This window comes from Ctenopharyngodon idella, chromosome 14 (assembly GCF_019924925.1).
Source record: "Ctenopharyngodon idella isolate HZGC_01 chromosome 14, HZGC01, whole genome shotgun sequence".
Taxonomy (NCBI): domain Eukaryota; kingdom Metazoa; phylum Chordata; class Actinopteri; order Cypriniformes; family Xenocyprididae; genus Ctenopharyngodon; species Ctenopharyngodon idella.
In genome coordinates, this window is record NC_067233.1 from 15,116,404 (window position 1) to 15,130,701 (window position 14,298).

The following is a 14,298-nucleotide window of genomic DNA, read 5'->3' on the forward strand; positions in this document are numbered from 1 at the left end:
TCTCTTTCCTCTTCTCCCTCCCTCTCAGTGAAAGGTTGTCTGTCTTTCTGCTACCAAGTCTAACTGTTCACTCATCCAGACCAAACCCAAGTCTCCTGTCTCATGCACAAAGGGAGGCCCTGGTCTCTCCCACCAATGCCCCTGGAGAAAAAGTCACTGTGCACAACTAATATCCCCATTCTGCAGCATGGGAGCAGGTGCGTTGATTTAAAAAAGGCAGCTGGCTAAGACGGTACAAGAGATCTGCTTATCATCTGAAAGGTCTGAAGGTGTTCAACTTACTTTTTTGTGTTTCCCCCCTTTTTCTCAAATTCAAATCAGCTCGACAGCCGAGTTATACCCGCAGTCACCAGCCGATCAAGCACGACGGACCGTACAATAGATCTCTCTCCTTTCACCTTGTATTTCATGCGACTGGTTTTGACAAGAAAAGGCTGTGATTTCAAGAAAGTTTCAGTTTAAAATTGATTTGAGATAACAGCCTGGAATTTGAGGTCACTGTAAAAGTACAGTGTATTTCATTGGATTGTTTAATAAATATAATTAAATAATTGAACCTTGTTATTCATCCAGTCTATGAGCAAAAGACGGATGAGGGGAGAGAGAGGGAGAGAGAGAGAAAAAGGGATTAGTTAAATAACAGGAGAGAAGGGTGGGTGTTCGATTGGCCTGTGTGGATTTTAATTAGTGTTAATTGGCCACAGAGGGAAATGAAGGCTCAGAGAGAGTATGTGTATGTGTGTGTATTGATAAATATGCTTCTCTCTTCTCTTTCTCCCCCCTAGCAATGGTTGTTTTGTATGGTTGCGTCCCTAGTCAAGGCTGCATTGGTACACAGGTGGACTTAGGGACTGACAAGAGTAGCACATTCTGCCTTTCATGCACCAATGAGATCCACTGGGTTTCTAGTTCACCCCCTCAACCCTGGCAGAGTATGTATTATTACTATACTTTTGTTTTACTATAAGACACAAACATTCACTCCCCTATCCTCATTCAACAAGCAACAGATGTGCGAGCACATGTGCAAACTGCAGCTCAGGCAGTCAAAACATGACAATACTCTATACAAACACACAAATCTCAGATTTTATTTAGGGGCTTTAGCCTGTAATTATAGATGCTTTCTATTACTATCACATACTTGAGGTTCAAGCTGAAGTATGCAATTTCTCCACCACCGAACGGAACTGCAAAAACAATTCTTGTTTTCCAAATACGCCCACATCAGTCGTTGATTGAACAAACTGATGGCACCGCCCCAACTCACGCCATTGGTCGAGTCAGTATTGTTGTGCGCGACTAGACGGGTCGCTCGAAACAACAGGGGAATTTTTTAGCACCACAGAGATATAATGTTTACAGTTTTCAAGGAAAATAACCTATGAATAGCTTACTTATAGTTGTTTCTGCATATTAAGATAGGATAGAAAAAAGTTTTTAAATACCGAAAAAACTTACATACTTCAGCTTTAAGCATTAAACATTTGCACTTTACTAGTTTTTCTACGGACATGACTGACATCTTAAATCTTCTAGCATGTTGAGGAGAGTTTTGCTATTATTTTTTCAAACAATCAGAGCCTTCACAACTTAGTGGATGATATAATAGGTGAAGAAATAGCATAGATTTACACTGAAGGAGTTACCTGACACCCAAGTTTTGCATAGACAAATTTCAGAGAAATTTCAGGGTTGGGGGGAATGCTCTCTACGCCATGATGCTCTCTACCCACAGACAGAACCCTGAAAATTTTATATTTTAACAGCTCACAAATCACAAATAGTCCAAACACCTGTTCGTACATAACTTATAATCTGTGTGCGGTGCACGTAGTCAGACACAGACACTAATTTCAGTCCTATAATTACTGCTGATATTTACTGTTTTACTCCCCGCAGTTCGGTACAGTACAAAGAGAGAAAGAGACGAGAAGGAAAAACAAAAAGTTGGAGAGAAAAATCAACTAAAGACTTAAAAATCTAACAGAGAGCATAGCCTGAAGTGTGAGGCAAATCACTGATGTGTATCTGTGTGTGTGTGTGTGTGTGTGTGTGTTGGGGGTGGCTGGAGAATCAGCAGCGTGTGCATCTCTGTCTCTGAACAGCAAGGTACGATAGAGGGGATCATAAATTAGACAAGGAAATTACTGCTAAGTGTGCGAATAAATTAAAGTGTGCTTGCTTCTGTAAACACTGTCTGACTACATAATTACTGAACACTCTTTAGAAGAGTGAAAGAGAGGGAGGGAGATGGATGGGGGAGGGAGGGAGAGTGATAGGCAAAAAGGTTTGTGTTGATGGTTTATTCATTTATTCATACGGCGGCGTGCAACATGTACGCAACCGTTTGACATTTTGCTAGAGAGGTTGCACAACACCTGCTTAGACGGGAAATGAAAATCCATGCAAAAAAATTCACTTTATGACATTTATCAAGAGTAATTTAGTTTCTACAAAAGTACTGCGCTGACTTTGATTCGATCAAGCGTAAACACGAGCAAGGTTTGCTCTTCGCCTTATCCATTTGGCATACTGGAAGAAATGCTCCTGTTTAATTCTAAAAAATGATTCTGAATTCATCATCCTACACTAAAGAGCTCGAACCATTTCAGACTGATGTTTATATGGCATTTGTATGATGATCAGTGTGTTTCATGAACGACTCACATTTTGCAGGCAGACCGTAGGCTCCAGTGATCTTGGCCTCCCCCGTTTCGCAGCCATTTAGAGTGGCACATTCCTTCCTCAACAGAGGACCAGCCCCACGATGAATGGCACCATCCACTGAAGGGGGAATATATACACACACACACACACACACACACACACATATATATTCATATTATATACAGTATACACATACATGCACAATAGTTATGTCAGCTATGAATAGATCTAGCATTCTGAACATTTTTAAACAGATACAGATAAAGTAGTGCAGTAAGATTATTACATTTATTTAAATGAATTAAAACATTAATTTTAAAGAAATACTGAGAGACATTTATATTAGGTCTGTTGATGTACTTAATGAATTAGTTATGGGAAAAATAATGTGTTAAAATTATTAACGCATTTAACGTGCTCCATGGATCGAACTTGTTTGTTCAGCACATCCCACAGATGCTCAAATGGATTGAGATCTGGGGAATTTGGAGGCCAAGTCAACACATCAAACTCGTTATGCTCCTCAAACCATGGCAATACAGTTTCCATGAAAGGGTGTACATGGTCTGCAACAATGCTTAGGTAGGTGGTATGTGTCAAAGTAACATCCACATGGATGGCAGGACCCAAGGTTTCCCAGCAGAACATTGCCCAAAGCATCACACTGCCTCCGCCGGCTTGCCTTCTTCCCATAGTGCATCCTGGTGCCATGTGTTTCCCAGGTAAGCGACGCACGCGCACCCGGCCATCCACGTGATGTGAAAGAAAATGTGATTCCTCAGACCAGGTCACCTTCTTCCATTGCTCTGTGGTCCAGTTCTGATGCTCAAGTGCCCACTCTGTTGGCTCTTTCGGTGGTGGACAGGGGTCAGCATGGTCACCCAGACTGGTCTGCGGCTATGCAGTCCCATACGCAACAAAATGCGATGCACTGAGTATTCTGACACCTTTCTATCAGAACCAGCATTAACTTCTTGAGCAATTTGAGCTACAGTAGCTCGTCTGTTAGATCAGACCACATGGGCCAGCCTTCACTCCCCACATGCATCAGTTAGCCTTGGCCGCCCATGACCCTGTCGCCGGTTCACCACTGTTCCTTCCTTGGACCACTTTTGACAGATACTGACCACTGCAGATGGTGAACACCCCACAAGAGCTGCAGTTTTGGAGATGCTCTGACTTAGTTGTCTAGCCATCACAATTTGGCCCTTGTCAAACTCACTCAAATCCTTACCCTTGCCCATTTTTCCTGCTTATATCACATCAACAATGTTCGCTTGTTTCCTAATATATCCCACCCACTAACAGGTGCTGTGATGAAGAGATAATCAGTGTTCTTCACTTATCAGTGGTCATAATGTTATGCCTGACTGGTGTATGTCATAATATAGTTAAGCAATATCACACAAGTAAAAAGCGCAATATCACATGAGTGCTATTTTTGTCCCAAATAGCATAAGTGCAAATGTGATATTGATTTTATACAACAGTTCAATAAATAAGAAGTTAATATATTGTGTTTTATTTTAGACACAATATTGTCTGCTTTTGCTTAATTTTGCCAATGAAAATATTACCTAAAAAAAGCCATAGCAGAACGATTGTGCATCTCCGAGCAACATACACCAGAGTTTCTTTTCTGAATCAATCTGTGTTTTGAGTAAATCAATCTGGTGAACCAATGATTCAATGGCCCATTCATAACATAACATTTTTATTAACTAACATTAACAAAGATTAATCTATGCTGTAAAAAAAATTATATATATAGCTCATTGTTAGTTCATGTTAGTTAACGCATTAACTAATGTTAACAAATGAGATCTAATAATAAAGTGTTACCCAACCACCTGCCACCTCTCAAACGCAGGCAGCTGTATATGATGGGCCATTTCTAAAAATTGTCACATGATAAAAGTTGTGCAGTTTGGGGGTGACACAGCTTACCCAGTGACACATCTTACCCCACTTTAATGCTGACAAACCCAACCCCCATTTATCATTTGAGGACAGAGGAAAAATCTGATTTCTCATAGCACTGAGGGCAGCAATTTAAGGGCCATAACAGTTTTACTCAAGGGTTTTCAGCACCCTGGCACTTTAGCTGATATGTGCTCAGAATCTGCAGGAGCCAGAGATAGAGTGATAAAAAGATAGAAAGATAGGGAATATATACTGAGAAACACCATAAAGAGAGTGAAGTGGAGAGAAAGATGAGGAAAAAAATGGAGAGATGGAGGGACAGATGGAGGGAAGTTGTACTCAGGGCTTTAGAGCGGAGGAAAGGAGGATGAGAGGAAGGAATAGGGGAAAAGATGCGAATGTGGTGACGAGGTACGCCTGTTGGGAATAGCTTGCCTTCCTGTGTAATTGCAACATGCATGCACACACACTTTTTATATTACACAGACATCTTGTTAGCAGGTGCTAATTGGCTTTTGCTTACCTGACAGGGTTTGTGACATGGAAAAAAACATATAATATTTTCCTATATTGCATACACAGTTTTTTTTCAGCCCTCTTTCATATGTGCCCCTCGCATGTAATCCCACGCAACACCCTACTAAATGCACACAAACGTGCATGCATCTGCTACGCACACACAACATTTCTGTATACAAAAGCATTCATTAACAATTGTTCTCAATTTTCCATCAAATCAGTTTGGCCTGGACTGGTCAGCAAATGTTATCGAAACACACCCCCTTATTGGCTGAGCTGGTCACCATGGCAGCCATTAGTAAGAGCATTTGATTGGATCTGGCACATCTGCTTGCCCATGTCACAAATCCCTCGACACCAAAGCACCATCTCTCTCTAAACACTTGCCCGCCGTTCTGGGTTTTCAACCAGAATACCAACATTCCACTCAGTGCCAAGTGGAGAACAGAGCACACACATTTTCACTCAAAAAATAAAACAATCAATCAATACTTATCCATGTGTAGCTTTCCAGGTTGCTAAAAAGTGTAAAGAAATTTCACAAACAGACTATAATGAGTTTTAAAAGGGAGCCACATGCCAAAAATGCAACGTTACACCACAAACACAACAAAACCCCCAAAGAGACTCTAATGTCACTGTGTCCTTTTGTACAATCTGGAGCTTTCTCAGCTCTGAGCTTCAGGACTGATGTCTCCTACTGTAATGAACAGAAAATTTTGATCGCCTATAGTTATACATGCCATTTCCAAGTATGATCCATCTGACCGTGAAACTAGGAAATCCAGCATGAATTATTTTCATCACTCACTCGCAGCCTCTCTTTTCCTATTTCCTTACTCACTTCTTTTTCCATATGTTTCTTCCTTTGACTTCCTGTCTAGTACACAGTAAAGAACATTTTTTATTAATTTGATCTTTTTTTTTTTTTTGTCTTGTTTTCCAGTGAAAATATTAACACACAGGTAAATTGTCACAGGTAAATATGACATTTATTATAATGGGTTTATGTGAAGATTGTTTTAAGTTCACTTGAATTAAAAGTTGTTATTTTTTTAAAGCCTAATAAATGAAATTGATAGCATTCAGTTATACTGTAATGTATGTTGAATGTCCATAATTGTTTAAAAGAAATTAATTTCATAGAGACATCAGTACCAGTATTAGTATCGGTGATACTGGCCTTCATTCATAAAAAGATGCCATTAAACATATTTAAAATACTTTTAAATTCTTTAAGTTTCAATACTTAAAATTCTTTAAGTCGTTTCAACATTAGAGAGTAACTGTGAAATTAGTACAATATAAAATATTACAAACTCCAATGTTTTGATGATTAATCGCAATTAATTACAGACATTTTTTTTTTTAAATCAACTGACAGCACTAATATATATATATATATATATATATATATACACACACACACACACACACACACACACACACACACACACACACCTCGGCCAAAAAAAAAAAAAAAAAAAAAGTCGCTGTTTGGATTTTAATAGGCAAATATTTAAGAGTTGATGGATGGATCATTATTACATTGATTATTATTTTTCTAGCATATTATATGTTTGGCAACGGTTCTTTTAACCCTAAAAGATGGAGTGTGTAGCTTTTCATTTCTTAAACAACCATGTATTAAGATGTATCATGGCCATATTCCAGGATGACAATGTCAAGATTCATCAGACTCAAATTGTGAAAGAATTGTTGGGAGGGAGCATGAAGAATCATTTTCACACATGAATTGGCACTGACCTTAACCTCAGTGTAAGTTTTTGGATGTGCTGGAGGAGACTTTACAGATTGCTCACCTCTTGCATTGTCAATACAAGATCTTGACCAAAAAATGATGCACCTCTCGATGGAAATAAATGTTGTGATGTTATCTCCTTCAAGAGGTGCATCAATTTTTGGTCAAGATCTTGTATTGACAATGCAAGAGGTGAGCACTCTGTAAAGTCTACTCCAGCACATCCCAAAGACTTTCAATGAAATTAAGGTCTGGACTCAGAGGTGGCAATTCATGTGTGAAAATGATTCTTCATGCTCTCTGAACCGTTCTTTCACAATTTTAACCCTGGTGAATCTTGATATTGTCATCCTGGAATATGGCCATGATGTGTCTTCCTACATGGTTGTTTAAGAAATGAAAAGCTACACACTCCATCTTTAAAGGTTAAAAGAACCGTTGCCAAACATATAACATGCTAGAAACATAATAATCACTGTAATAATGATCCATTCATAGATTCTTGTAAATATATATATATATATATATATATATATATATAAAAATATATATATAAAAAATTCTTACCACAGCAGCAATGTATTTAAAGAATAAAGAAAAAAAGACAAAGAATAAAGACAAAATGTGGTAAGAAAAATAAGCCTAATTCAAGACATATTCTCAGAAAACCAGCCTTATCATACACATTATCATATTATATTATGCTATATTATTGTTTTGATCCTTAAAACTAGTTTTCAGAGACTTTCTTGAATTTAGGCTTATTTAACTTCACTGGAAAATAGATTTTTTTCTTCTTGTTATAAAATAAAAATTTTCTATTCTAGTCTTGTAATATTGCTCTAAGAACATTTTGTTTTAAGAATTTTTATATTATTACTGAAAAAAAGAAAAGACCAAAATACATAATAGATTTTTGCAATGCTGACTGAGAATAGATGGTGCTAGAGTTTGAAAAACAATATCCGGAACAAATTATATACCACTATACGACACGTCTTAACTCAACCATGCTTTTCTTTATTCTTTCTTCTGTTGTTTTAAACACATCCTCTTGTTTTTGCCCTCTCAGCTTTAGTGCTTTTCCTGCTTTAAACACCAGCAGGCAGAGACTCACCCCACATCTCTCTCTGCATGCAATGCTCTGAGGCTGTGTCCTCCCTGATGTATAGTTTGTCCCTGCCTAATTATCACCCAGGTTTGCCTTAACAAACCTCAGGAGTGGAGCCAACAAAAAGAGAGGGAGAGAGTGTGAGCCTGAGGAAGCTGATGTGTTTGCGTACTGGCGACAGAAATAGAGAGAAAAGAGGTGTTTGAGTGTTAGGGAGTGAGGAGAAGAGGTGATGGGGTAGGGCAGAGAGACAGAAGGATGGGTGCGGAGTAAAACAGAGAGAAAGGGAGATGGAAGACATGCAGAGGCATGAACTGAGGTTTAAATCGAGGGAGGTGAAGGTCGGGCCTAAATCAATCGCATTTGCCATTTGTGTTTGAGTAACTATAGAAAAAAACCCAGTTCAATATACAGCAGTGCGCACTTCTGAATTTGTGTTTGTGTGTGTGAGACGTGGTTCTGATGAGTAGGATTCTCAAGTGCAGATTTATCACTAGTATTGATTAGCTAACGGGCAGGCACTTAACACGGGCAGAGAGCAAGAGCGGCGCACGCTTACAATCGACACATGCATACACGCAAATACTGAGTCAACAGTTAGACATTTCTGTTCATTTACATAGCACTCTACTATCGTAAATTATATACCTAAGATCTTGCAATGCACTTTCAAAATGCACACACCTCTTACACAGACTGTACACTATCGATATGCATATACCCTCACTCAAAAGTTTGGGGTTGATAAGATTTTTGGTAACTCTTTACAATAAGGTCTCATTTGTTAACACTGATTCATGCATTAACTTATACAGACTAACATGAGCAATATATTTTTACAGCATTTATTAACTTTTGTTCATGTTAGTTAATAAACATGTTCATGTTCACAGTGCATTGACTAATGTTACAACTTTTGTTTTTAATAATGTATTAGTAAATGTGGAGATTAACATTAACCAATTAATAAATGCTGTAGAAGTATTGTTCATTGTTAGTCCATGTTCATTAACGTAGTTATCTAATGTTAACAAATGAAACCTTATTATAAAGTGGAACATTTTTAATGTTCTTGAAATAAGTTTCTTATTCTCACCAAGGCTGCATTTTTCTAATCAAAAATAGTAACAACAGTAGGCTAATAATATGAAATATTATTACAATTTAAGATAATAATGTTCTCTATTTTAATACATTTTATAATGTGAATGAATTTTCAGCATCATTACTCTGAAATCATTCTAATAGGGTGATATGATGCTCAAGAAACATTTCTTATTATCAATGCTGAAAACATGTTGTGCTACTTAATATTTTTTGTGGAAACTGTTATCCAATTTCCCACAGGATTCTTTTATAAATAGAATGTTCAGAAAGTACAGCATGTATTTGAAATTCAAAATCTTTTAACATTATAAATGTCTTTACTTTCTTGATTCTTAAAAAAAAAAAGAAAAAAAAAAAAAAATCTTACTGAACCCAAAGTGTTGAACAGTAGTACAGATCAGATTTAACAAACCATTTCAAGTTCGTAGTTAGTTTTGCAGTAAGGATTTTCAAGCACAAAATAAGATATGTAGCCTCCAACTGTTATCACAGCTATTGACAGAGTTTGCATTTTCAAAATCCAATTTTCAATGCTCATTTATAGAGTCACACATGGCAACTAGCCTGTTTGTTGTGTGAACTATTTTTTATTTTAATGGTTCATAATTTGTTTCAAGTAATTTTCAAAAAGGTGGATTCCTTTGTGATTGTGAGTGTACATTATCCCGCTATCAAATAAATGAATAAATACATACAAAAATTTAAACTCAATGTAATATCTTACATTCATTTATTTATGACATAATAGCCTATTTTATTTATGTGAGAAGAAAAAGACCATAAAGTGATCAAGGAGATATGAAAATAGCACAAGGAAACTGGTTGCCAAGGACAACTCTCTCTTATATGGTTTAACAGTCATTATATAAAATTATTTGACCAAAGATTTACCAATTAAAAACAAGTACTCTGGAAAAGTGTGTCTATTACTTTTAAATGCGGTCCAGAAGAGATAGTTCACCCAAAGATGAAAATTCTGCCATCATTCACTCACCTTCAAGTCTTTCCAGACCTTTGTGACTTTCTTTCTTCTGAGGAGCACAAAATAAGAGCACTGGGGTCCGAACAACATTGGACCCCATTGATTTTCATGGTATTGAATGAAAAAAAGACATGTTTGTGTTCCACAGAAGAAAGAAATTAATACAAGTTTGGAACAACATGAGGGTGAGTAAATGATGAGCGAATTTTCATTTGGGTGAACTCTCTCTTTAATTCTGTCAAGACGGTTTAGCAGCCAGTCTGGTGAAAACGGGTGTGCTGATATTAGATCGCTACTGTTGCTATTTCAGGTTAGAGGTGGTTTCACACAGTGCACAGTCTATTGGAAAAAACAGTTGTTACATGTTACACACTCGTTATTTAGAACCTCCCGGGAGCAGGAACATTACAGACCCGTAACTAATGACTAAAAGTGCAACTCTGAGATAATTGCAGATGTAGTTACTTATCCTCAGGAGAAACCTACTTATGTGATAGGCTGTAGTTTACAAACCCGATTCCAAAAAAGTTGGGACACTGTACAAATTGTAAATAAAAAAGGATTGCAATAATTTACAAATCTCATAAACTTATATTTTATTCACAATAGAATATAGATAACATATCAAATGTTGAAAGTGAGACATTTTGAAATATCATGCCAAATTTTGGCTCATTTTGGATTTCATGAGAGCTACACATTCCAAAAAAGTTGGGACAGGTAGCAATAAGAGGCCGGAAAAGTTAAATGTATATATAAGGAACAGCTGGAGGACCAATTTGCAACTTATCAGGTCAACTGGCAACATGATTGGGTATAAAAAGAGCCTCTCAGAGTGGCAGTGTCTCTCAGAAGTCAAGATGGGCAGAGGATCACCAATTCCCCCAATGCTGCGGCGAAAAAAAAAGGTGGAGCAATATCAGAAAGTTTCTCAGAGAAAAATTGCAAAGAGTTTGAAGTTATCATCATCTACAGTGCCTAATATCATCCAAAGATTCAGAGAATCTGGAACAATCTCTGTGCGTAAGGGTCAAGGCCGGAAAACCATACTGGATGCCCGTGATCTTCGGGCCCTTAGACGGCACTGCATCACATACAGGAATGCTACTGTAATGGAAATCACAACATGGGCTCAGGAATACTTCCAGAAAACATTGTCGGTGAACACAATCCACCGTGCCATTCGCCGTTGCCGGCTAAAACTCTATAGGTCAAAAAAGAAGCCATATCTAAACATGATCCAGAAGCGCAGACATTTTCTCTGGGCCAAGGCTCATTTAAAATGGACTGTGGCAAAGTGGAAAACTGTTCTGTGGTCAGACGAATCAAAATTTGAAGTTCTTTTTGGAAAACTGGGACGCCATGTCATCCGGACTAAAGAGGACAAGGACAACCCAAGTTGTTATCAGCGCTCAGTTCAGAAGCCTGCATCTCTGATGGTATGGGGCTGCATGAGTGCGTGTGGCATGGGCAGCTTACACATCTGGAAAGGCACCATCAATGCTGAAAGGTATATCCAAGTTCTAGAACAACATATGCTCCCATCCAGACGTCGTCTCTTTCAGGGAAGACCTTGCATTTTCCAACATGACAATGCCAGACCACAAACTGCATCAATTACAACATCATGGCTGCGTAGGAGGAGGATCCAGGTACTGAAATGGCCAGCCTGCAGTCCAGATCTTTCACCCATAGAAAACATTTGGCGCATCATAAAGAAGAAGATGCGACAAACAAGACCTAAGACAGTTGAGCAACTAGAAGCCTGTATTAGACAAGAATGGGACAACATTCCTATTCCTAAACTTGAGCAACTTGTCTCCTCAGTCCCCAGACATTTTCAGACTGTTATAAAAAGAAGAGGGGATGCCACACAGTGGTAAACATGGCCTTGTCCCAACTTTTTTGAGATGTGTTGAGGCCATGAAATTTAAAATCAACTTATTTTTCCCTTAAAATGATACATTTTTTCTCAGTTTAAACATTTGATATGTCATCTATGTTGTATTCTAAATAAAATATTGAAATTTGAAACTTCCACATCATTGCATTCCTTTTTTATTCACAATTTGTACAGTGTCCCAACTTTTTTGGAATCGGGTTTGTATATCTTGGATGTTAAACAATGTCAATATCGCCCTGTTTCCTCTTACAAAAAAATACCACAGTACTATCATGGAACATGTTCAAAAATACATAGAATTACCATGGTACCATATCCCAATCACCCTTGTATTAAGATGCGTTTTGTTCAATCGGATCACATTGTCTTTTACACCTGGTATTTTAATTCACCTCTTTTGTCCACTTTCAACCACTTCTGTCCTGATTTCTTCGAAGAAAGGGTCTGTGGGTGGGTAAATGTAAGGGCTTTTTCAGATCTTTCAATCGAATGGACAAAATAAGCTTGCGCAATTTACATATGAACGTGCACGTTCATATGTACAACGGAACAACATGTGGAAAGCAGCAGCTTTCATTTCTGCTCTGATAGCCGCAAGACCATGCCGAATGGTGTGAGTGCCTGTTGGAAATCGGGAATGGTGAGAGAACATTGTGCTTGGTACGTTTTTCATCTTCCAAACAAACTTGGGTCTTCAGCTGACAAAAGTTTAAATCCCATCTGGCTAGTGTGCTTCCCATAATGTTTACGCATTAAGTTAGCAGGCGGAGAGCAGGTGGTCTTTAGTGGCTGTTCGAATGCATTCGACCACAGGAGTGTTTACACTACAATAAAGAAATAAATTCTGGTTGAATGCATTTTCGACTACTTCTGGAAGTGGTAGAAAGTGGACAAGCTCAAAATGTTTTAGACCCCGTTTACACCCGTAATTTAGCATCGTCCACTTGTGTACCAAAACGCATCTTAATACCAGATGTAAACAGGGCCTTTGTTAAAGTCCCCTTAAATATTAGGTAAGACTTAACTGTTTGTGCAGCTGCAATGCCAAAGAGCTCACTGTTTGATGATTATTTGTGCATACAGATAGAAGGGAGGAATCTGAAGGCTTTACTGTATTTCTGAAAAGATCTACCGTCTTGTCAGATCAAAGTACTTTTTAATACATCACAGTAGAGCAAACAGTTTCGAAAAAGCACAGTCTCTCTTTAATTCCTCCATTTTATTCTGAATCTGCTGATGAATTGTTTTTCTCTTGTCGATGTTTGTGGGCATGTGTGTGTGTTGGGAAGGAAGGGCAGCTCTATCAGAGATGGTTTAAGAGTTTAGCGCTCATTTCATCTCACTGGGTCTCTAATCGCTCTTTTGCTCCTCAAATAGCGTCTCTGTTCTCACTCACGGGGCTATCAGAGATCGTCTGTTCAAATTCAGAAAAGTGCAAAGCCTCAGGCTGACAACAGCTCCCATCACACACATACGTTCTCACTCTCTCACCTTTGTTTCCACCTGCTGATTCTCACTTGCTCTCTTTCACCTTCTAATTCCTCTCACTTTGCTGATGCTTCTCTCCTTTAATGTATTTTCCCTCTTGAGCTGTCTCTACATTTGTCTCATTCAGCCTCTGAAAAAAAGGGGGGAGAAAAGAATTGACTCACCTCCTCCTCCACCCAGAAGTGTCTTGTTAGCTGAAACGACAAAAAGAAAACAGGGGACTCTTCAGGGAAGATGTCAAGAGACATTACAGCAAACAGTGACTTAAAAGGAAGTAATACCTTACTGGTAACTGACAATACAAATTCAATCAGAGGGGAGTTTCAAGTTCAAGGACAAGAATAATTCAAAGAACTTCAACTCAGTTCTCAATTTAAAAATGACACTACCGTTCAAAAGTTTGGGGCCTTGTTTTTGAATAGACTTTTATGATCATCATCTTTATTTGATCAAAAATAAAGTAAAAAAAAAGTACTAATGTGAAATATTATTACAATTTAAAATATATTTTAATATATTTTAAAATGTAATTTATTTCTGTGATGCAAAGCTGAATTTTCAGCATCATTACTCTCTTCAGTGTCACATGATCCTTCAGAAATCATTTTAGTATGGTGCTCAAATATTTCTTATTATTATCAATGCTCAATGCTTATTATTAGCAATGTTTTGCTGCTTAATATTTTTGTGGAAACCGTGATACATTTTTTCCCCAGGATTATTTGATCAATACAAAAAAAAAAAAAAAAAAAAAAAAAAAAAAAATAGTATTATGTCATTGCTGAATAAAAAATTTATTTCTTTAAAAAATGTATAATATAATATAATATAAT

General features: G+C 37.6%; 1 protein-coding gene across 2 annotated transcripts in view; it reads right to left on the minus strand.

Moving 5' to 3' along the window:
- macrod1 (mono-ADP ribosylhydrolase 1) overlaps window positions 1–14,298 on the minus strand; it is a 71,563-nt gene that overhangs the window by 13,650 nt on the left and 43,615 nt on the right. For both annotated transcript variants that reach the window (XM_051918285.1, XM_051918284.1), the window contains exons 4-5: window positions 13,630–13,659; window positions 2,671–2,787 (exon numbers count right to left, since the gene is read on the minus strand). In XM_051918285.1, the coding sequence (XP_051774245.1) occupies window positions 2,671–2,787; window positions 13,630–13,659 (147 nt within the window). The remainder of the gene's footprint in view (window positions 1–2,670; window positions 2,788–13,629; window positions 13,660–14,298) is intronic.